Source organism: Calonectris borealis, chromosome 2 (assembly GCF_964195595.1).
Source record: "Calonectris borealis chromosome 2, bCalBor7.hap1.2, whole genome shotgun sequence".
Lineage (NCBI taxonomy): Eukaryota > Metazoa > Chordata > Aves > Procellariiformes > Procellariidae > Calonectris > Calonectris borealis.
In genome coordinates, this window is record NC_134313.1 from 57,937,116 (window position 1) to 57,961,990 (window position 24,875).

At 39.2% G+C, this 24,875-nt stretch overlaps 1 protein-coding gene across 14 annotated transcripts in view; it reads right to left on the reverse strand.

Moving 5' to 3' along the window:
- The window catches only part of PPP4R1 (protein phosphatase 4 regulatory subunit 1), a 69,662-nt gene that overhangs the window by 44,437 nt on the left and 350 nt on the right, over positions 1-24,875 (reverse strand). For 4 of the 14 annotated variants that reach the window (XR_012672381.1, XM_075142080.1, XM_075142081.1 and 1 more), the window contains exons 1-3: positions 24,396-24,489; positions 9,166-9,301; positions 392-498 (exon numbers count right to left, since the gene is read on the reverse strand). Coding sequence is in view for 10 of the 14 variants with exons in the window: in XM_075142080.1 (XP_074998181.1) it covers positions 392-498; positions 9,166-9,301; positions 24,396-24,474 (322 nt within the window). In the remaining 4 variants the exon portion in view is untranslated. Of the gene's footprint in view, positions 1-391; positions 499-2,057; positions 2,101-9,165; positions 9,302-18,021; positions 19,966-23,976; positions 24,118-24,197; positions 24,347-24,395; positions 24,490-24,604; positions 24,650-24,875 lie in introns of those variants that run through there. The other 10 variants (XM_075142078.1, XM_075142077.1, XM_075142076.1 and 7 more) reach the window with 10 other exon arrangements.

Below are 24,875 nucleotides of genomic sequence, written 5' to 3' on the forward strand. Positions count from 1 at the left end.
CTAATGGTAATTTTGCATAGATGTTTTGCAAGATTCTTTTCAAGGCAAGAAATTAATCTTTATCTACAAATCTAAAATAATCATGTAGATCTGCCTAGTAGCCAAAGTACATAATAAAGGTTATTCAAAAATGTACTGACAGAAAGTGGTAATCCTACATTTTGAAAGGGCTTAATTCTGATGAGGAAAATAGTGAGGAAAAAAGTCATCTTTGGGTGGGGGGGTAGCGAAATGATTTAGCAAAATGAAATTTTACAGTATTTCACTGCATTAGCAGAAGCCTACTTTGAATATTGAAGACAAGAAAGAACGTATTGGTCCTGTGCTGAACACAGGTTCAGCAATTCTGACTTTCCCTCATTAACCCAATAAAACATTTAATGCTACCTACCTGAATCATCAGCTAATCTGCTGATTCTCTCCAACACAGCAATACAATCTCTCTCATCATCACTGACTTCCTTCAAAGTGTCCAGCAAACTTCGAGCCACCATTTGCCTAGTTTACAAGAAAGATTTAAAATTAGCATTATTTGTGTCCAGAAATACAGCCAAATCAAAAAGTTGTGCAAGCATACAAATTTCTTAAACCAAACAGTAAAATTTTACATAGATTCACTTTTAACTCAGTAAATGTGTTTAGTCCTGCTTTGGGAATTCTTAATTCTGATACTTGGTGTAATCCTAAAGAACTGTTAACTTTAAATGTAACATTAAAAGTATCCCTTTGGTTTACAAGGATAAGGGAAACCAGCCACAAGGATAAAAAATAGTAATCATCTACCAAGTGGGCAAACAGGAGCTGAATGTTAGGAAGTCAGTGTCAGCCTTCCATCCTCACCTCTGAACTCCCTAACTTGTTCCATCCAAGCAAGACAACACCACTATTGTCAGAACAGTTTTAAACAGAATTATGAACTTATTTCACAAACAAAAGCATGAACACTCAAGCTGAAGATTTCCATACCGACGGTAACGTTTAGAAGCTAAACTTCATTCAAATGCTATATACAGCAATGGGTATACACTGTGAAAATAAAACGTACTAGCCCATGTGTGCCTGGGACATACATTAAGCAAAGTAGAAAATGAAACATTAAGAAAATATGAAACAAGTCAGAATCAACTCAGTTACTAATTGTAATGCATGAGAATTTTTTCTAAGGATTAACTTGTCAGTGACAAGATATAGTTAAATCTGGGGGTTTGTCCTCTAAGGTTCTGTTGCAGCCTATGTTACAAAGTCATGACCATCAGTTACCTAGACAGCCCTAAACACTAAGTTTTTAAACAATGCAGCTGGCAATGTGTGGCAATCAACCTTCCTCCTCAACAACAGCCTGCAATGGCATAACTCTTTTTTTTCATCCTTTTGGACAACATGGGTTGAACATCAGTTCAGAGACCTAGCAGGATTATAACAGTGGAACGGGCCAAGGAACAGTGTCTAACATGCTGCTAGCTCTTGTACTGCCCCAGGGCAATTTATCAAAATGCTGAAGCAGCAAGGGTCAAGTGCCAGATATTTCCAGAACTGACTGACGGAAACACTGTTAGGAGGTACCCTAGATATAAGCACTGTTGACAAACAGCAGTGCTGTAGACAAGAGCAGAAGCATAGCTAAACAATCACGTTCACCACAAACAGTAAATGTGAGCGGTGGTCACGAACTGGTAAGAAACAGATGGTTACATTCCTAGTGTACAGGGGAAGCTTGAGAACTTTACAATTCCATGCAATCGAAGAAATGCAGTAGGTTTTCATGAATTCCCAAAGCTAAGCAGACATTTCCATTTTCTCAAACTGAAAATCAATAATTTATGTGTTTCACATTGGCCACTTGCAAAACTATCTTAAACTAAATTGTTTTGACATACAGATGAACAAAATCCTCTAAAAAACAAACTGCAAAAAACTGTTTGCCTTTAACAAATTTCCTCTCCCTCGCTCTTTTCAACTTGGTAAAAGTGCAACATCTCTCAGAGATCTTGATACACAGTTGGAAGTTCAGCTATCAAAATCCTAAGGGAGGGAAACAGACTATGTGACACACTAACCTAGAAGCAGAGTTGACTTGGTCTTTTAAAGGGCTGGACACCTCTGAAAAGAGAAGAGGAACAGATGAAGTTTATTTCATAAACCCGCCTGCCTGGATGCACGTGTCTCCTACATATTAAAGGTAATCTTGGAAAGCAAGAGACAAGTCAACTGACCCACTGAGCTGGTCTCAGCAAGTAAGGAACCACAATAAACAGCACTACATCCCATCTGGCCCCTGGGGACTATGGAATGGCCCTCTAGTATGCTGGGAGTTTTAAGAAGACTCATCTCCTCATAGATCTTTGTTAGCAATATCCTGAACTGTGGTAGCTGGACCCCACAGTGAGTGTTTGCTGGTTCCTGTGAGTTGGACAGATGGCTATGCAGAAGTAGCCACCTTGTAAGCTGAAGGCCACAAACCTTCTGCTCAAGAGGAGGAGATGAAAACACAAATCCTAACCTGAAGTACATATGACTTATTTATTAAATCCACTCAAAGCTAAGAAGGGACATTCAACTTTTTCCCTGGACTAAAGATAGAAGATGGCCCCCACCTGCATTCAGGTGGTATTTCCCTCTTTGACTTGTAAAGGAATCAATGGATGTACTTTTACATTTAGCAGATTCTGGTAAAAAGCATTACAACAAAAGGCAACAGGGCAAGCTAAGCTCACTTAAGAAAACCTAACTGGGTAGGCAGCCAGGGTAATCTCTTAACTCCATCCATCCAGTGTTCTGGGAGATGATGTCCCTTCATGTCCTCCAAACATTCTCTGACCTAGTTCTGCCACTGTCCCCAACAATCTGCCGAAATTCTTCTTGTGCCTCCAAGGCACAAACATAGGACACAGAGCTAAACCTATCTCGCATTTGCCACAGGCTGAGAGCTACCATGTAGGCAACTAATGCGGAATGACTTGAGCCCTGCAAGCTCACATTTTAACATGCTCCGCTTACTGGAGAGTAGAGAGTAAGCAAGGGTCCCTAGCGCCCTGCCTAGCAGTCTGATCTTCCTTCTCATGCAAGCATTGGCGGTCAAGCTACAAAAAGCCTACAACAGAGGACTGTAGCATAACATAAGGCAAGCAGTAGCTTGCCCAGCAACTTGCCAGGTGAGTACCAGGTGAGCATTTGTGAAATTGTAGCAGAGCTCTGAAGGATGACCTGTCTGGTCTAGACACAAACATAACAACAAAAATAGGCAGACGTGCTTCATGCTCAAGAGGCAAGGAGATACCTCCTGTGACAAGGACAAAGAGGAGGAGCAGGTTTCCTCTAGGGATAATGACAACACATCCTCATAAACTGCATTCTAACAGGGAATCAGACTCCCTCAAGTACGTATGTGACAGAAATGACTCCACCAACATTAACGATGACAATACAAGTGATTTCAATGACATATATTCTGTTACTATACATCACTCCTGGTTATCAGGGCACAATTTGGGACTAGTATTAATGGTTTCTTGCCATTTCTTTCCTGCCACTGTCTTGGATTTGTGCAGTGCTTGCCTCTAATGAGATACCAAGCTCCACTAAGAACTTCTACCTTTACACATTCTCAGTGCCAGCAGAGTTGTCTTGATTGCAACAACTAATAGAATTGCATCTTCTTGCCCATTCAGTCAGATCTTGTACTTGATTCCTCCAGGTCCAAAGAAAATTTCGCTAGCTGCTCTGGCAAGTGAAGCTTCAAATCAATAACCTTGCAGCTGTGAACTCTCAAAGAAAATTATTTATTCACCATATGTGTCTTTGGTATATGACTGCCACCGAAGCAGCAATGCATCTATTTATCCATTAAATAGCTTACAGGCCAAAGAAAGGGCAGAAGTCAAATGCTGGAATGGAGCATGCAGTACAAGCACTTCAGCTATTATGTACAGAAGTGGAGGATAATTAGCAAAGTTCAAGTTTTCATGAGCATGCATGGAGAGAGCTTGTCCAATGGTAGATAAACTGATAGTTAGGATACCTTCTAGGCACACTTCACTGCAATCAGCAGCGGGATAAAATGGGGATAGATTACAAACACCCCACCTTTATGTCCACATGCAGGGGACAGATATTTTGAAGACTCTGCACGCACGGACATAATTAGGATTTGTGACGATATACTCTGAGAAGAGCTATAAATACCTTTGCTTGGCTCATTCAAACCCCTTTTATACACTCCTTTGACCTTATTTAGAATCAATACTGGGAGTTCTAAGTAGTATAATTACTGTGTACCAAATGCCATCATTAGCCCTTTAACAAATTTCTACTCTAGAATTTAAATGAGTTCATCTGCACAAGGAGTGCATTTAGCTAGTAAGCATACGTTAAAAGAAAAAAAAAAGAGAGAGAAATAAAAGGAAAGAAAATAATTTTTTCTTTGCCCATTTTTGCAGAACTTCTAAATCAATATTTGATGACATTTCATATTTAAGTGCGTGTTGGTAGTAGTAACTTAGCTTGGCACTGTTTTTCCCAAACAATCTCAGTAGATATTCTGAATAAACTCCCAATTGCGAAATAAACACCTTTATATGTTCTTAAGGTACATTCAGTATTGTTGAAGTAATTAAGACTTCTCTTAGTGCTTTGGGAAAATTCTGTCCTTTAATAGTTCAGCTTATATCATTTTAGTGTACACTTACAAGGTAAACTTTCTCAATCTATATTGTGAAAGTTAAGTTTAAGTAATTTATTTGGTATGCACGTATCTGCAAATTTGTGCGCAAAAAAAAGTGTTTTCAGGTTTGTTTCATTTTTACTAGATTTTATTCTTTGACGTACAGTCAGCTCTGAAAGACTGAAACATGAAAACAGAGGAAAGAAGATTTAGAGATTTTGAGAAATAACCTAATTTTATCCTAAAGTGATGAGAAGTCACTATAGTTTCACCTGTATGGCTTTGGTACAAGTTTGGCATTTCCTTATTGTCAGTACTCAACAAATAGCCCAAAAAGAGGAAGTTTACACTGCGCTAGGCTGCACAGATAGAAGGAAAGTGAGTGGGGAGAAAAAAAACCAGCAGCTGTGGATAACCAAATTCTCAATTAACTTGTTGGTTATAATTTGATCATACCTAAATGAAAGTAAGGCAAGGTAATTTCTTACATTTAAGGAAGGTCTTAATAAGATTCTTGACATCCCACCAAACATACTGGCTTAGAGAGGTTTTTGATGCGCATTACAGCACAGAGGGATGAAAACTGCATTCTTCTGTTTTAGTGGGAGTACTTTCTGCATGCAAGTCCTAGTTTTTAAATACACAGTAAAATGATATTCTTGACTCCGCAAAAGGGAGTGGAGAACTGGAAGAGCTTATGGTACAGTCCTGTTACATCTAAAAATTTATCGTTATCCTTAATTCCTTGGAAAGAAATTGATTTCTTAGTTCCTGAAACAGCATATATTCTAAAAACTTCTAGACTATTTTCCAGAATCACAGACATGTAAAACCAAGGTTTATATCGTTGGAGTCAGGAATCAGATAACCACATTAAAATAATTCATTGCCACACATGGTACAGCCTCCTTTCTGATGCCAATCTCTCTTCCATCTGGAGTCTAGAAAGCAAGGCGGCTACCTTCTACTGACCATATCAGAAACCACACGTCTGTGCCATCAAGTCAGAGGAGCATATCTTTTAGCCAAAAAAGACAAGTTACCCAGAATGCTTTAGGCCAAATCTTCACCTATGCTGTAGACAGTGAAAGCTGTACGTGAGTACACACACCTATGCTTAATCCCTCTTTGAGATCCAATATAGTGTTACTGCTGAGTGCTGCTCTATGAGTATTTTGAAGTTACACTATTTAAAAAAAAAAAAACTATTTCAAAAGATATCAGGTATTCTCCCAAGGGAAAAGCAAAGAAGTACTTCAGAACACAAAGAAGCATAGCAAGAGGATAGCTTAAAAATACCTACATCGATACGTAGATATAGTCTTGATAGCCAAGACTGATCATCCTGATGAATGAGAGTCTGCTGCCAAGATCTACTTGGTTTGAAGAGAAAGGGCAACTGCAATTCCTCAAAAAGTAGGCTGATCAAAAGGAAGGGTCTGTTGTTCAGGAACTGCCTCACTATTCAAACAGATCTATTGGTGAGTGTTGTATACTTCTGAACCCCTTCTTAAAGAGGAATGGAAGCAAGTGAATGGCAATAAAGCTTAGGAAAACCCACAAAGGATTTTTAAAATGAGAAGAAACAAAAGCTATGCTCCAATCTGCACCAGCAATTGGTTTTTAAAGCAAATAGCAAAAGGGAATGCTCATCCATGCGTGCATGCACACACACGAGTGCTACCAGACACAAGGAGACCTTGTGTTTCAGGGTGATGGTCTTGGCTTTCTGCTCGGCATCTACTCTTGCTGCCATATGATATTGGATTATTAAGGCATATGCTAGAGATGCTTCTCAAGTCTGGTCTGGAGGCTGCCTGTTCATTAATAAAACCATAACCAGAGTCCCACTTGCCTTGGTTTTCAGATACAAGAGGGGTCATTTACTGTAATATTTGTCAGGTTCCCCTCCATTCTCATAGACTTAAGACAACATCTGTGGTGCTGATCAGTAACACTTAAAACAGCGAGGATGTAGACCATAACACGCCAAAAACTGTCACACAGCAACTCCTTCCACCATTTGGGAAGCTGTTAAAGGATTTCCTACCTCACTCTCTTTTTCTTCAGTTCATCCTGTCAAAAATCATACATATTTAAATGAAGAAGTAATTCCTATTTGCAAGTTCCAAGTCCAATCTGCTAAAATTTCTTAGGATGCAGACATAGATCCATTTCCATCTCAGAGCAACTGGCTTTGGCCTTCAGACACCAGTTGAGAAATCACGAGTGCTCAAGGAATCCACTCAAAAGACACTAGGCTTTTGTAGTAATTGTTAAAAATCGCTTTACTTTAATCATTCAATATAATCACACACTGCACATACAATACATATGTAGATGACTAACCACATAGAAAATTATAATAAAAACAAATGCAAAGATAAATAATACTTAAAATTATATTTAAAGATTTTTTCCAAAAAAACCCACACTAAAAGCAAATTAATCCATTTAAAGAAAAAAAAATTTTAAAAAATCTTACCCTAATTTACTCAGGCTCAATGATTATGTTTCAAGGGTTTGGGCATCTATAATTGAAGTTTCTACACAAATGCAGGTTCAAGGTCACAGAAACAACCAAAATATTATTAACTCAATCATAATATAAAATAACATTAAACTACATGTAAGTAATTGGATGTGATTATACCATACTAAGAGACATAAATTAAATTACATTTAAGTTGTTTATTCTTATCTTTTCCCTATGAAATGCTCCAGTTCATCTGTCTAATAAAAATCTCTCAAATTATTCCCGAGACTGACTAATGCTGAATTATCATAAACTGCCTACAATAGTTACTCACTATCACTTATAGTGATATAACTGCTACTCACAGTTATATCACTAATGGCTATCATATGCTATTTCCCATATTTTCTTATACTACATAACACAGTAGGCCTACAAAGAGAGCTAGGATTAAACAACATGTTTATACCAGCAAAAAAAACCCAAACAAGCAAACACAAAAAAAAAAACAGGGAAAACTATAGTTAGTCCACCCATCTTCCCCTGCAGAAAAGCACAGGCAAGCACAGGATGCATAAAGCTGGACAGCATCATCAAAAAGATTTCAAGCTTATGCATGCCCCACACCCCATGCAATCCATCCTGAGAGACTCAGAAAGACAGTTTTTTTCTTAAAAGGGCAAGTAAAATATTAGGACCACTACTCTTGTTTAAAATCCAAGTCACACAATTTGAGTTTCTGAGTTTGTTCTCCTCCCTGGCTTTTATTACATAATTGTCACCTATAGCCTTAAAGGCTCCTCTTCCCTCCCTCCCCATGAAAAGTCAAACACACAAAAAATCTCTCCTGGTTTGCAAATTGCTGATTTTATCTCAAATTGTAAAATACCACAAACTTTAGATTTCAGGAAAACAGAAAACTTTAAGATCAGGCATTTCAGAACTGATTTATGCAGGTTATAGTAAGAGAAACCATTCTATAACTGTTAGCTTCTGTTCAATCAGAATGAAAACCTTCCAAACGGGGGACGTTCATGCATGTATGGCATTTTAAGTATACTTCACACAACTAAAGTTAAGCACAGGGCTAAATCCTTACAGAACTCAGGCCACAAACAACAAAATAGAGGCTAATCTACATGGTAGTTGATCATAGACTTATCTTCCGCATACTACTGAATTAAGAATTCAGCATAAAAGCAAACATGCTTTATTAAAGACTTACTTGGAGCCCAAACTAAACTATGTTAAAATAAAACACCACAAAACCTCAACCTTAACATATTTTATACATTTTTGTGATCTTGTAACTGTTTGCAGTTACAATTAAAATAAATGCTGGTTTTGAATTTCTCCATTCCATTGCAGAGTGTCTCTGTGCAGGTGGGGAGGTGTATGAAGTATGCTACAATACCTGTGCTTTTAAATGAAACAACTAGCTCAGTGGCATTACAGAAATAAGAAGGGGAAAATGTAAACCACAGTATTAACTGGGGAAGATAAGACTTTCTTTTCAGCAGTTTTTCATTTTCAATAACCAGAAGCAGCAACAGCCAAACTGTAAACTATGGATGAGGATGATCCTGCAGAACACTTCTTGGGTTTCTCTGGCAATCTACACTGCTGTTCATTATCCTCTCCTGACCTTTCATGAAGTATTTTCTTAAAGTCAGTTTCCACACAGAGTTATGGATACAGTTTACTATTATCTTCTAGTCCTGTGTCAACAGGAATGTTAGCATCCACAAAAAACCTAAAAGGATATGGTCCAATTAATGAAAAAGTTCAAGAAGTCCTGAACTACAGTTGCTTAAAAGGGAAGCACATGTTTTTCTGTTATGATTAATATTTTGCTCTCTCTAAGTAGGAGGAGTATCAGCAAACAGAAGGAGTGGAAACCGAAGAATTTTGTAAAGTTGTTGGGGGTTTTTAAGTTATTTGTATTTCATGCAAATTAACTTCAGTCAGATTTGAATCAGACTAATAGTTTGCATACCGTTAGCCAGGACAGGACATTTAAAAAGCATACCTGTTAAATATGTTCTCACTTGCAGCGTACTTGTCCAGTCTTCCCAAAGGCGTCAACATTTCATCTTGTGAGACAAAGTCCAGGGCTGAAGGTATAATAATCACATCAGACTCTGAGCTGTAGTCATCCACACCAACTATCAGAGACATCAGAAATATTCCTTATAATCACAGTAGTTTAACACTAAAATGATGTCTGTTGTTGGTCTGAAACACAGAAGTCTAGGCAACGTCCCATTGACAACATATCTACTAACTGCACTACATCATTCCCCCTAGCTTTCCCCAACGCCCACAAAGCCTTTTCTATACAAGAGTGATTGATTACATATAAATTGGACTAAATGGATTTTGAGTAATTTTCTCTAAATTCCCAAATATGATGTTTCACTAAACATTCAGGATTCATGATATTTTTAGCTGACAAACAGTATTTTGTACCTCATATTTTCATTAAGCAAATTACTTTTAGCTAATTCTAAAGTCAGCTTTTTGAAGACGCATAGACTAAAATCATAGCAGCAATTAGCCCAGAGATAAAGAGTTAATACAACATCATCTAACAGAACAAAAAAGAAGTTTTTTTTTAAAAATAAAAATCTAAATTAAGCGTGTTAAAAAATTCAGATGTGTGTTGCTATATCCAACTACCAATTAAAATAGGCACAATTCACCTATTCTATAATTATTAACCAGCACATCAATAGGGAACTTTTATATAAACAGACACCTTTATCAACATGGAACCACAATGAAATGGAAAAGAGGTCCATCCCTGCTCTGCAGAGCTGCTTGAAGAATTAGGATTTGAACTACCACCTTTTCTGGCTTCCATATGCCCTCTAAACTGCTTGAAAACTCAGTTCCATAACAAACACCTTAGCCTGCAAATGCAACCACTTATTTGCTAGTATTGCAAATGCATTCACTTATTTGCAAGAACTATGTCAGGTCACCTGCTTTACTCCTGAAAATACAACACTACAGTACACTACAACTACTCTTCAGTTTAGCCAAGTTTCTCTGAAAAGCCTTTTGAAAACTGGCAAATAGAGACAGATAGAAGACAGATAGATCTGCAAGTCCAACAATGATTTTTTTTAAAAGTGAACTCTATAGAGGGGAAAAAAAAGATTATTGTCCTCTTATCTTCCATACAATTATACTATGTAATGTAAATTGGTTATCAAACATTGTATCATTATCTTCAACATTCAGAATATGTGAGCAGCTACCATTTTCTGAACGTCTTCCTTAACATATTTCAAATGTCAAAAGATTTAACACCGAACTCTCCATAAGAGTAATATTTTTAGACCTAAACTGAGTTAATAGCATCCCTTTACCAAAAAACTAATTCTCCTGTTTTCTAGGTAGAGAATGAATGGACATTGTTTAATTGGTCATAAATAAATCCCACCCCTGGAGGAGGGTCCAAATTCTGCAGTTGCTGATAGGCTGCGAAATCCTTGCCAGAAGTCAAATGAAGAAGTGATGGGAAGAGAGCAAGGGCATAAGAAGAATCTGGAACACAGGGGCAAGGAAGAAAGTGTGCTAGGAGCTGTGAGACAAAGTATATGGAAGAGCAATTTGCGGAGAGGAACTAGTGCTCTCGGATATGCCTAAGACAGAGGATAACAAACGGCAGGGGGAAGAAGTGAAGGCTCCAAAAAAAGATCAGCTGCAGAAACTTATTGCAAAGGGAAAACCTTAGCAACCCCAAACAACTGTTTGAACCTGTGTTTGGTTTGGGTTTGTGGGTTTGGTTGAGGGTTGTTTTTGCTTGGTTTGTTTTTTTGCAAGAATCAGTTTTATTTTCACAGGAAAGGTGGGGGAAGGTAAAAATGCATTCATAACGCAAGTTAGGATTTTATGCCAGGTTAAGTTAACAAGGAACAGGCTACACCCTTTGACAGGCTCATAGGCCTTTAATTCAACCCATTGATCCAACTAAAACCAGAGGTTTTCCTGTGTTTACAGTTATGCCATGCACCTTTCTCACACAGACTAGTCTTTTTAGAATGGAATATTTCAGTTGAAAGGACCTACCACAATCTTCTAGTCCAGCTGCCTGACCAATTCAGGGCTGACCAAAAGCTAAAGCATGTCATTAAGGGCATTGTCCAAATGCCTCTTAAACACTGACAGGGTTTGGGGCAACCACCACCTCTCCAGGAAGCCCGTTCCAGTGTTTGACCACCCTCTCAGTAAAGAAATGCTTCCTAATGTCCAGTCTGAACCTCCCCTGGTGCAGCTTTGAACCATTCCCACGCGTCCTGTCACTGGATCCCAGGGAGAAGAGCTCAGCACCTCCCTCTCCATGTCCCCTCCTCAGGAAGCTGTGGAGAGCAATGAGGTCGCCCCTCAGCCTCCTTCTCTCCAAACTAGACAAGTCCAGAGTCCTCAGCCGCTCCTCAGAGGAGCTCCTCATAGAACATTTTATTGCATGCAAGCTCCTACTGTCGGAGGGCTGACTCAAGGCATATTTTGAAGCAACAAACACATTCTGCAGCATCCGCACATGAAATAAGTTACCCAGACACTCCTCATTCCAGGAAATGAATTGCATTAATTTTTTTTTGTATCATTATAATTGCGCCCTTCACTAGGGAGCTAAACCACTGCACTCGGATCGATTTCTAAACTACAGAACTTGAATTAATACAGTTAAGTTGTGACATAACCAACTGGGGAGAAAAAAAAAACATTGCTCTAATATTTAGTGAAATTAATTTTATGACACAGTCCTATTTTCCTATTTTAAAGTCTGTTGATCATACTATAAATTTAAAAGCATAAATTGAAGAAATTATGTCAAAATACCAACATAATTTTTGTCACAATATAATTATTTTTATTTAGCTATCAAAAACATGAATAAAAAAAAATGCTGACCATTATATCAACCACCACTAGTTTTACTTCCTCCATTTCTCTCCTCTCAACCTCAACTTTATGTTCCATGTTCCTCTTTCCCCTCTACATTTATTCTCCCCTAATATTCCTACAGTGAGTGGTCCAATGTAGATGCCATCTTAGATGGTGCAGAACATAGCGACTACCCACTTTATATGTCTTAACACATAAACATGCACCAAAGCTGACTAGATGTCTGATGCCTTTGATTTAGTGAACTGAATGTTCTGATAATTTTTGCCTCGTGAAACCAGTTAAGTCAACCAAACTGCTAAATGCGCTCTATATCAGATGTAAATATCAATGATAAAAATATGAGCAGCTGCTTGCAATTTATCTGTTTGATGTCTCCTACTAGTTCAAACAGAAAGCAAGGCATGTGGATTTGACTCTGTTGTGTAAAATTAAGTTTAGCACTACATTGGGCTTGATGTGCCTCTGTTACCGATGCTGAGCAACATTTATTATTTAAATAATTCCAGCATCTCAGCTCATAGTCACAAAAGAGATCATTCAAATGGCAGCATCCTGATAAACGCAACACTAATACCAACAGGGGAAGAGAGGGGTGATAAAAATAAATCCATCAGTACACGAACAGTTTATAGTTCTTTTAAAGTACTGTTACAGTTATCTTACATATTCATTTTCACTTTCAACATCAAGACACCTATCCAAGTGAAAAGAGGCATCAGCCCAGTAGAATTCCCACTGTAACAAAGCCCCTTAAGCGGGTGTTTGTCTTTAACTTGCCCCAAATGTGATTCACCAACAATCTAACCACTCCTCGTCTAAAATGCATAAAGAGCATACTTTGCATTATTCAATAAACCAAGTCACTTTGATATTCCCTACACTTGGAAGGTTATTCCAAAAGAGCTATCAAAAAGGCTGTTAACTGAATATTGCCTCTTCAGCCCTCCTCTGCTTTCCACCCAACTTTGAGCACTTCCCCAAGTACCACAGGACCTTTTGTAAATTTTGCAAATGCAAAAAACACCCTTGAACACAAGTGTACTGGTTTTGGCTGGGATAGAGTTAAAGTTCTTCATAGTAGCTTCTATGGGGCTATTTTGTGCACCTCCAACCTATTCACTGGCAGGGCAGTGCGAGGAGTAGAAAAGGCCTTGACACTGTGTAAGCACTGTTCAGCAGTAATTAAAACATCCCTGTGTTATCAACACTAGTTTCAGCATAAATCCAAAACATAGCCCCATACAAGTTACTATGAAGAAATTTAACTCTATCCCAGCAAAAACCAGCACAACAAGTCTTGGCTAGCTCAAATGCAGAACATCCAGGTTCATTCCCACTTCAGAACGTAGACCAGGCAACTGGGCCACATGTTACTTTCTCGCTGCAGAAAAATGATAGGTCACTTATTTTCTCCACTTTTTCAAGCCCATACAAGTAAGTCCGGACCAAATGCTCAGAAGGCATCTAAGCTACAAGACACCACTGAAAACTAATGCAAGTTCAGAGCCTAAGTACCTTTTAATCTGGTCTTACATGTTCACACCAACATGCAAAAGAAGTAGAGCTAAGAAATTAGGAGTTTCTATAAAAACGCCCTATCCCAGCAGTTTAAAGTCACTAGTGGTGATGGGAGGAGGAACTATAATTGGACAACAGCATGAAAAGCAATCACAGTGCCCCTATTTTCTGTCCACGTACACACCAAAGCAGAGCAAAATGAATAAGTGCATTAATTTATCTAGACTATGTAGTTTGCAAACTTCTGTTCAAAACTCTACGCTTCTACCATCAAACACAAGGCAGCATCGCATAACAAGATAAGCACTGGAATTTTTTTCAGTATCTATCACTGACCTGTTGTATGACACAAGCCAAGCAACTCCTCCTCTCTGTACCTTCATTTTCCTGTCCAATCATTTGTTTGACTGTTTTTTGTAGAAGTTGTTCAGGCTTGTTTATCTATCTTGCATCTGGTCTATACTGTACCAAGAATATATTAACACCCACTGCTTTAAGTTCTCCTGTTTTCCTTAAGTTCTCTTCTGTTTTATGGCAAGGATACAACAATTACTTGCCACAATCGCTAACTAACATGGACCATACAGCAATCTTGCTAGCCAGACTATATTTAGAAGTGCTTAGACAACCATTTACAAGCTTGGTTGAGCGTACAACAACAAAACAAATTCATTTAAAACTCAGTCCCCTATAAAACTGTAGTCTATAGGCCAATTTTCAAGTGAGCTGATTTTTCTGCTACATATCTCATCTTCATAGTATCTTTCACAAAGATCTTGATCATATTGTGTCTTTTACAGACAGGTGCACAAGATCACGTTATGTGTTCTTTTTGTTCTTCTGCATCTGCTATGGGCTCCATGGTAGAAATATATCCTCCCTCATTTTGGCATTGAAACTCAGTAACAAGACAACAGGTATTCTGAAAATGAGCAATTTTCATTTCTCAAAGCTGAGCAACAAACAATTTTAAAGATTCAACATTTCCAACTAATATTACACTTCACTCATTTTATCTTCTGCATTCCCAAAGCGTTCTCAAGATTTATTAAGAAGTCTCTATCACAGTTGCTACAGATATATCTAGTAAAATGGACTAATTTTTATTCAACTGTAGTACAGGCTATTTGCTACAGTCTACGTCAATTGCTACCATAAGCATGTTCCGTTTAATACAGCACTTATATGCAGAAAGGACTTAGTTCTGTTCTGCTGTTCAAGCAAGTAATTTTTCTGTTTAATTGTAAAGCAAAAATAGTAGTCCTACAAGCCCAAACATTTGATATCATAATCAGAAAATAATAGCAGCAAGTTTTTTTCTAAGTCACCATCCTCTATGCTATTAAAGAATAAATTCACCTTACATTCAGATTTCTGCAGAACACAAGTAGTGTTCTCAGCCCTTCAATATTTTGAATACATTCTTTTCCATCTCATTTTCTATAAGAAGTATCATTTTGCATCTTGATGTTCTGCAAAGAGAAATCCACCTCAGCATGAGCATGGAAGCTAAACATCTATATTTGTCCAAGATTAGGAACTCATTACTCTTACCCTTTCATAGTGCACTATACTCCAGCTCTGGTTCTGCAGTGACATCACAGAGCAAAGCGTCAGTCACACTATTTCAGCTTCATTTACTACCACAAATTTACTGCACTGCTTCAGTAGCATTAACCAAGAGCTATTGCGATGACAGTTACACAAATATTACAAAATGTGTTTGTAATGCTGAGTTCCACCATCTTGCCTGCCAGACCCAGGTATCACTCACTGGTGATCATAGATCCCTCGGTCAGAAAGTGGGAGCTGATTTTTCCAAGAGACACTTAAAATATATCATCTCTGTTATCCTGCTGTCTGAGACTGAAAATGCAAATGAGGTGCCACTAGTTTACCCTGATACTGCAAATGTATTCAGAGAAAAATGCAAGTTTGAACAGCGTGTGATTCTACTCAGCGAAATTACAGGTGAACAACAGTATAAAAGGGATCTGCAAGTGATAATCTTAGATTCCAGTCCATCCACCACAAAAATAAGAACCACACTTCCCTTTCTCTGTCTCTCCCCCAAATTTCCCCTTCAAACATGGAGCACTATCCACCATGAGCTCTTACGAATGTGGTTAAGTCACCACACCTGAATGCAGAGACTTTGTTGTTCGCACTCCCAAGTTTGGTGGGATTGGGTTTGGGAGTGGGGGAGAAGGAGGAGAGAGGTAGCAGCAAGGAAGAAGATACGAAAGGGGAAACACAAAGCAGCTCTGATGCAAAGCTGCTGTGCTAACAGCAAGGCTTACCGCATTAGCTCCTACATAGCAGTTTCATAGCAGAGCTTGCTAAGAGGTTGAAGCACAGACAGAGCAAACCCTTTAAAATAAAGCTTCGGTACAGGCTTGGTGGGGGGAGCATTTAGCAAATGAAAGAAAGACACAGGAATCAGTATCAGCAGCTGTTTACACACAGAACTTATGCAAGTATAGCACAGCAAATTTAAAAGACCCACTAGACTAAACGTAACAGACTAAGAATATTTTCATTTAGCAAAGGCCTTCAAAAAAAGATACAGTTATCAAGCATGCCAAAGGAGTTGCATTTCTCATCAAGCATCAGAGGAAACAAGGGGTGATACAAAATTCTTTAAGCAATGAGGACAGGTGCAGCTACAGACAAGTTTGTCTCTTCGAGGCATACACAAGCAGCACTGAAAATCCTGATTTGCTCTGAAACAAAGGAATAGTTCATATTGCCCACTAGTCATTTATTTGCACAACAACAGCAGAATGTACCTTCTACCGGTTAAGGCTTTGACCTGCAACAAAAGCTGGTCCAGAGGAAATTGAAACAAAGAGAAGGACATCCAAGTTACCAGTTAAAACAATCAACAGTTTATATTTTGTCCGCCAGTTTCCTGTTGGGAGCATGTCACACCCATCATCATGGTACTCAAGCCCTCTGCTATTTAAGTCCCTATCTTTTACCCCTTCCAAACAACTGCATACAATTAAGAACTGTGGAGTGAGGCTGGAGTGATGCAAAAGTCAGCTGGTGCGAGCAGGAAGCTCCCCTAAGGTACTTTTTTCTCCTCTACAAGTTCCTTACAGTCAAAGAAAGGTATCCACCCTCTCTCTGCAGAGCACTGCTGCTTGTGAGGCTTTTGATTGCCTCTATGACTGACTGAGAATTTTGTAGCACTGCAAAGAGAATCCCATTTCCACCTTCAACTAAGATGTTCTCCCTGATTATACCATGACAGGACACATGCATTCACTGCGCTTGGGGCCATGCTCAAATTCTGCCCCTAACTGGGTATATGGTAGACACAAAAACATCAAGTTCAAACTACATATGCTTTAACCTTGGACTAACTGAAGGGAGAGCATTATGAAGCAAGCAGTTGAAGCTCAAATGCTCCAAAGGCTTGTGCTAGCTTTGCAATGCTGATGTGTTATAACATGAGTTATAATGCATCAGCTAATAATCCAACTACTCCACTTGCATCAAGTGTTGCTCCACTGTGCAGTGACTTCGACTGTTTCAATCACAGTAACTGAAATACACTTGCTTGGGCTAAACGCTGCAGAGAAGGCAAGCTCTATGACTAGTAAATCCACAATCTATAAAACATGGTTTCGCAACAAAATCACTTTGAACTTCCTAACTTTTCCTCTCTCCACTTAAACCCCAGACAATGCTCTTGAGACATTGTTTGACAGCATACAAAACTCCTGGTGGGATAAGCCTTTGTGTTTCCTGAGTGTTCAGAGGCGGAAATTCTTTCTGCAACTCTCCACACTTTTGCTGCCTGTGCCCAGTACAAAGTATAAAACTGGTCTATGGAAGAAGATTGAGCAGTGGACACACTCTTATAAAAAGTAATAACACTCATGGGTGTTAATTTCAATGTTATTTAAACTAGTTTCCTCTAATAAAACATACATACAAGCAAACTTGCACAAGCAAGTATCCCTACAGACTAATCAAGCTATTCCTCCTGCAGGCTAGAGAGGAAGGAAAAGGTGGTCTCCCTTGCATTCAAATATCTTCAGGCACTATGGCAACAGGACAAAAAAAAAAAACTAAGCAGACTTGTTTATCAGAGAAAAACGCTCCAACAGTCTGCTTTATCACTTACATAGAATGTCACTTTTGTACATGAATATATTTAGTTTTTATGGAAATTGTATCTCAGAATAATGCGTATTTATTGTACTATTTGCCTTTCATTTTTCTTTACCCTAAAAATAGTAAAAAAACCCCACCAAACCAGTACTCTTAACTCTCAGTGCAGTTGTTCTGCTGTCGCGAATGAACACCCTTCACAAAATATTTTGACACTTCGTTCAACCTACATGTTGGACAGGATTTTAACACCCTATTGCCAGAAAGAACCGCAGAATCCCACCCAAACCGAGAAAAAGCCACATTAATTTTTCTTATGCTATACCTTCTAAAGCAGACAGAGAAGCCCTGATGTTCTGTGTTCCTTTAGGAGCAGCTGTCCCTGCCTCGCTCTTCCAAAGACGGAATTGTTACTCCAGCTCTCAAAGCAGAAGCTATCCTTTCATCCAGTTCTGCTACTGTTACAAGTCATCTCTTGCAGCTACCACTCTTACAATGAAAACTTCCTGCCCACACAGAGAGAAAGTCTTAGCGGCAAAAGACACACACAGGAAAGAGAGGCATTTTATCTTCAACATGCTGCGGTCTGCCACCTCCCCAATAGGTCAGCAGTCAGAAACAACTGCACAAACACCAAGGTTTCACTCTATCTTAAGCTTAAGATTTTGAAAATTTCCATCTCTTTCCTGACTCATTCATGCCTTCCCCTTTTTGTTTTTTTCCCCTAAGTGGGACAGAAAGGGAGAAGGAGAATACCTGAAGCTCTAGGAGATAAATCAGGAGACAAAGACACACAAAAAAAAAAAAAAGAGAGAGAGAGAGAGAGAGAGAGAGAGGAGCTGGCAACCTTAATTGAAGATTCCTGCCAGAGACAGGAACATAAAAGGTGGCTGGTGAAAAGCGCATTTCCACATCAGAAGTGATGCTACTGGCCTTGGGAAGCTGAAAGCCTAGAAAATTACCTCTTCTTCAATCTTCTGCTAGGTGTAATGGAAAAAACATGTGCGGCTGCATGAGGAAGGTTCATTAGCCTATATCAAATCAAGCACAATATCTCCTCACATCATCTCCTTCTCTCTAGGATCCTAAGAGGCAGCTCGAGAAAAAGACACTAACCATTATCCACCTGAGACCCCTAAAATCAGAATTCCATGGGGACACAGCCATCCACCGAGTCTCCCAGTTTTTATGAGGGCCAATCACCACATTAAAATACAAAAAAAAATGAACTGAAGAGTCAGGAGAATTAAAACCTGATCTCCAGGGGAAATAACAGACTTAACAAGTATGCTTCATTAGCATTAAAAGCCAGTTATTAGATTCCCAACGGAAGAGAATCTCTGTCACACCAGAGAACCGAAACAGAAAGTCGGCCATTAATTTCTGTTATTATTTTTTGCAACATAGACAATAAAGTCTGCAGACTACTGAAATACCAACCCAGTAACTCAAACTATTTCAGCACTCTTTCACAGAGCTAAGTCTCTGATGGGACCAAAAGCTTAGTACTGCAACATGGCATTTGAACATTACGTTGGAAATTTAGCTATACTCAAAGCTGGAATTAAGTCTAAGAAGTGACCTGACTTGCAGTCTATACATAACAACTAAGAGCATAACAAAATTTGCTAATTCTTGTTCTGTGGTAAAGGAACAAAGGAACCACAATACAACAGCTTCTGATATTACTATATCCAGCTGCGGGAAAGGTAAGGTGAATGTTAACATACTGAACGCATGTTATCCCAGCATAATTCACTGCAAGGGAATAAGAACTACAACACAACATCAAGCTATGATTGTGATTTGACACCACGGGCAAATACAGACTGATTTTATTTAAAAAAAAAAAAAGGCAAAAAACCCCACCCCTTTTGACTTTAAGTATTATGAAAAAAGAAAAAAACTTAAAAGAAAAAAATTAAATTGAAATTAGCTTCTATTTGGGAAGAGACTTATGTGCTACCCAAAGTCTAATAGAATAATTTAATTAAAAGCATTCAACCAACACAAGCTCACTACTAATGTCAGATGATTTGCTGATCACCTGAAACAAGAACATATCATCAAAGATAAACCAGCTTTTAACACCTGCAGATGCACAAAGAGTATTTTCTTCAGCTCAGCTAAATAACTGGTTAACTCACAGCTGAGAAGCCCCCTGGGAGGAGAAGCTAGAAAGACCTGTCCTCCCTTTCCAATCAATGAAAAAGAACTCAATACTAAAACCAGAGGTATATTAGATTATAGCTACTGTATTTTTAATCTTTATAACTGTTTAATCCACTAGTAAAATCCAACCAGTAAGACTAGATTTGCTAATTGTAAAAATTATCTTATTGTTGAATATTAAATCTATCTTACTGTTAAACTCTTATGCTAAGGAAAACAAGTTTACATAAATATATATACACCTGTGTGTATCTATAAAAACTCATTTAAGAGTTCTAAACTAGAACTGTCTAAACTACGCTTAGATATTAAAACACCATTCTCTGCATTTTTAGTTAAAACATCTGAACACTAAGTGTACAGAAAAAGGTAACTATCACTCACCATTTTTCAACATGATAAAAGGTAAAGCTTCAGAATCTGAATGTTAAGCTACATAACCACCAAAGCATGTATATAGTACTTGCAACTATCAAAAGTCCAAAAGTTGTATGTAAATGCAGCTGCCAGTTACAATAATAAACATTTTTTCAAAAAACACAAATGCAAAACAGTATTAAAACCAGTTATTAGATCGAAACTTTTCTCTCCTGATGTAAATCACAACTAAAATCCTGAGTTAAAGCTATCCTCTTTCACAATCTGAATTCTAATTACAGATGGCTCTATTTTTCAGAATACACATCCTGCACACGTCAATGGACAGACTGAAAGAAGTCAGCATCATGGTACATTTGATTGTATCTATCTGTACCAATCAGTTCAATCTTCAGAATCATCCGGCGGGGAAGGGGGTGTGGAAGAGTCATAAAGAACATTTTATTTATCATCAGAAATATAAAGTTCTACAACCCCCCGTGTTTGCTTTTCAACCATTTTTGTTGCTTATTTTCTTTTCTGTTCTATACTTAGCTTATACAGTTTCGTTATTCTATTTTGATTTTGTATGCACAAAACAAAGATTTGAACAAAAGCCAAATTTTCCCTGACTTCTTTTCATATACTGTGCAAGATTTTAGTCAAAAGATGAAGGAAGCCAATAGTCCAAGTAGTATACGGGTAACTGTCCACTTGACACTGAAGTGCTACCTTAATTTTGCCACCTTATAGCGGCCAGATAGGATGGGGAGTTTTCTCCACTTTAAATTTTCACCCTATTGCTTTTAGGGTAGGGGTTTTTGCCTTAATGGATATCATGCAAGGATTCTTGTTAGGTTCACCTTCATACAGTTGAAATGCAATGATATGTTACTTATTTGGGGGGTTAGCGTCAAAAACAAAGTTGCCTTTCACAATAAGATTTACATTGAGGAATTAAATTTCTTTTATAACCTTCTGTATGTTCAGCCAGGATACATTCACTGATTTTTTTTTTACTCAAACTACCAAACAAGGAAAAGCCATTGGCTCAATAGGGGAGAACCAGAATTTCTTTAATTATTATCATAGCCTCTGACATCAGGAGCTACCTCTACAGAAGCAAAATAGTAGCTAAAATTAAAGTACTGAAATACCACGTGCCAAGCTATGTAACTACTTAAAGCAATCGTCTGTGTAATGTACTATCAGGTGTAAAGTACGCATTCACCTGGAAAGAAGAAAAAAAAAAAATCAGAGCTTTCCAGTGGTTACCAAGCAACCAAGAGCAGAAAATAATATGAAGCTTTCAAAATAGAAATGCAAACCAAAGCTGAAATTAATTATTTAAGAGTCAATCCAGCTGGTTTATCAACGACTCTCTAAAAGCCTTTCTTATAAAAGCTCCTGTTTAATCTCTGACCTCTTAAACAAATAAACAAAAGGCAATTTTTAAATAGATGCCCTCCACAGCATGTATTCTGAAGGTCTCCCACTACTCCAAAAGCAGATTTACTACTCTCTGTTGAAATCAACGAATATTGCATTTAACCTAAATATTTATCAAGTTCTCTTTGGGAAAAGGTAAACTTTCTTTTACAAGCAACTATTAAAACAGTACTCCAAAGATATAATAATTTGCTGGTTTATATTTCAGGTTAATTAGCATCCAACGAGTTAGCACAATAAATGAGGGGAGGCACAAATTGTACAGTTGTACAAGTTGTTGATTAAACTCCAGCTTCCCAGCAAAATACTTAATTCCAGAGACCTTAAAGACAACGATCATAAAACAGCTGTTCTTAACTCCACACATCTAAAAAGATATACGATGCTTGGTTCTTTACTTTTAGTAGCAACTGTGCATTGTTGTTTGCTCAACGCCAGGACTTTCTCCCAGTGCTTTAGAACATGACCAATAAAAGGTATCTATTAGTCACCTTAATGATTCTTTCATTTTCTTTTGTACTTTTATTATATTAGAAAATGGTGAATCACATTGTAAATTATCGTTATTAAAAAAAAAAAATTGTGATTCAGAATCAAACCTAGACTCACTGATGAGGTACAAAGGATCGCCTAATCTAGTACAATGTCCTAAGCCATATGGCTAACCAGAGACCAAGCTTCAGATGTCCGATCCAGATCTGTACAGAAGCATCTAGTCTTAAATCAGTCCTGGTTTCTCCAGTGTACCTCATAGATGTTTTGCTATTGCTTGATGCCAGATCAAATAGAAGCCCAAAGATTTATTGAAAACTACATAGCTCACTTTTCAAACTAGCCAAACAATTGACCCCATCTCAGTCTTTTCTTATAATTCATATTATTTTACATTTACCTAATTTCTCCTAAATTACACCACCAGGACTACAGGTATGCCCACACGTCTTTTTCCTTGTTTGTCCTTAACTATAGCTTAGCACATTTAATAACAAGACCACAGCTGGGAGAATCACACAGGCATAAAAGCTGCCAGCACTTCCAGTTTTCTCACAATTGCATTACTACTTCAGGAATACACCTCTAAACCAGTGTCTAACTTTACTGCTCAAAAGAGCTGTAAATATTTGAAATATTTACAATAGAGAGGTACTGTAGGGTGGCATTCAGGCTTGGCACAGCCAGGCAAAAATTGCGGGTTTTTGTCTTTTTTTGACATTGCCTGTTTCATATGTGCAACTATGAAATGTAATCCCAAACAATGCATCAACTGGGAATGCTTTCACAAATTGTGTAAGACCTGTTGTATGCGGGTACAAAACATGGTTATTTCAAAGAAATACCACTGCACAAGAAACAGTGCTTTTGACTAGGTATGTACAGTCTCCCTGGTCCATATTATTTTTCTTCAGCTCAAACCCACCTCACAAGAACAAAACCACATAAAATTTAGAACCATAAAAGACATCATGTGACTGAACTATGTCCAACAGCACACATTGATTCATACAGATTCCTGTTTTTTCTCTTAAAACAATACACTTAAGTATTGAGCTATTCACTTTTATCTGCTTCCATCAAAACCTCAGTAATTTTTAATGAGGTTTCAAATTTTTAGATTTCTATGACTCCTGCCTTCAGGATGCTCTCATCTGGATTGAGTCATATCTCCATGCATATATTATGTTTTTAAAGACAAGACCATAACATTCAAACCATTACCAGAAACCCACAGGTTCAGAATCACCTTTCCAATGACTACACTCATATCTTACTTCAACTCCTGTCAAGAAAAATCATAATCTAAGTGGAAATTTAAGACCACTCACTTCTGAGAAAGTCCTCTTGTAATCACACAAAGTTTTCAAACAGCTATGCTATCAATCTGAATTTCAAGCAAGCAGAATTGAAAAAAAAAAAGCGCCTTAGAGAAAGGCTCCCTCTTTGTGAAAGGCAACACACAATAAAAGCCTTTCAAACGTCAGACCACAAAACTGAAAAAGATGTAAAAGGTTTACAGTTAAATTCTGAAAAGTTACAATAACACTCCCCTAAAAATGTAAGACACAAAATGAAAGCTTTTTCTCCTGCAATCTAGTCCTGGTGAGCGGATCGCTGCACAAACTGCACGTCAGACAAAATACCTTCAGACAGCGACAAGGGTCCGCACGCCCACGGCAGACTGCGAGGCAGATGCCTGCGTTACCAGCTGCCTCCGCCTCCATTTTCACTTTCCGCCCAAAATTTATCCTCCTCTGCTTCCAAGAAGCTCCCTCGGTATTGACATTACCAACAGACGCCTTCTCACCTGAGTAACATTTTACAGTCTGCCCAGCCAGGCTTCATACCCCTGAGTTAGTAATTTTGCACCAGAGCCACATTCTGCAATTTGCACCCTGACATTAACTCTTTTCCACACATCTCTCCATCGGGGTCAGGAAGAGGGGGCCTGAGGGCGGGGAGGAGGGGGGAGGGACACAAAAAAAAAAAAAAAAAAAAAAATAGATATAAAAGGAACGAGCAACCCACACGCTGCAGCTTCCGACCCGGCGGGTTTCTCGTCCCCGGAGGCGTCCCCCCGTGCCCAGGCCATGAGGGGACGACTCCCCTCGGCGGCTCGCAGGCTGCCACACCTCCCGGCGGAGCGGCCTCCCGCCCGCCCTCGGCGGCCGTTAACGGAACCCCCGCACCCCCCGCCCCGCGCGCGCTTCCCGCCGGCCAACGCACCCCGCTGCGCGCCGCCGCTGCCCCGCGGGGAAGCCCGGCGGAGCCCGGCCTGCCCCACGCGCGCCCGGGTGCGTGTCATGTACACGGGGAAGCGCGGAGCATGGCCTCCTCCTCCCCCTGCCTCCCACAATGCACCGTGGGCGCTCCCCTCTGAAGCCACTTCCTCGCCCGACAGCCGCCCCGCGCCGCCGCCCCCCGGCCCCACTCACATCCGTCGATCTCCTCCTGCAGGTCCTCCTGGAGCAGCGACAGATCTGCGGGAGACACACCATGTGCCAACGCGCCCGGCCCGCTGCCCCCGCCAAACCCCGCCACGCGTGACCCGGCCCGCCCGCGGGGCCGTCACCCGCTGCCGCCGCTGCTGCTGCTAGCGGGCTCTGCAGGCTGCGCCCCGGTGCCCCCCCCCCCGACCTGACCCGACCCGACCCCACCCCGCAGCCCCCCGCACTCCGAGCTGGGCAGCGGCGGGAAGCGCTTCCG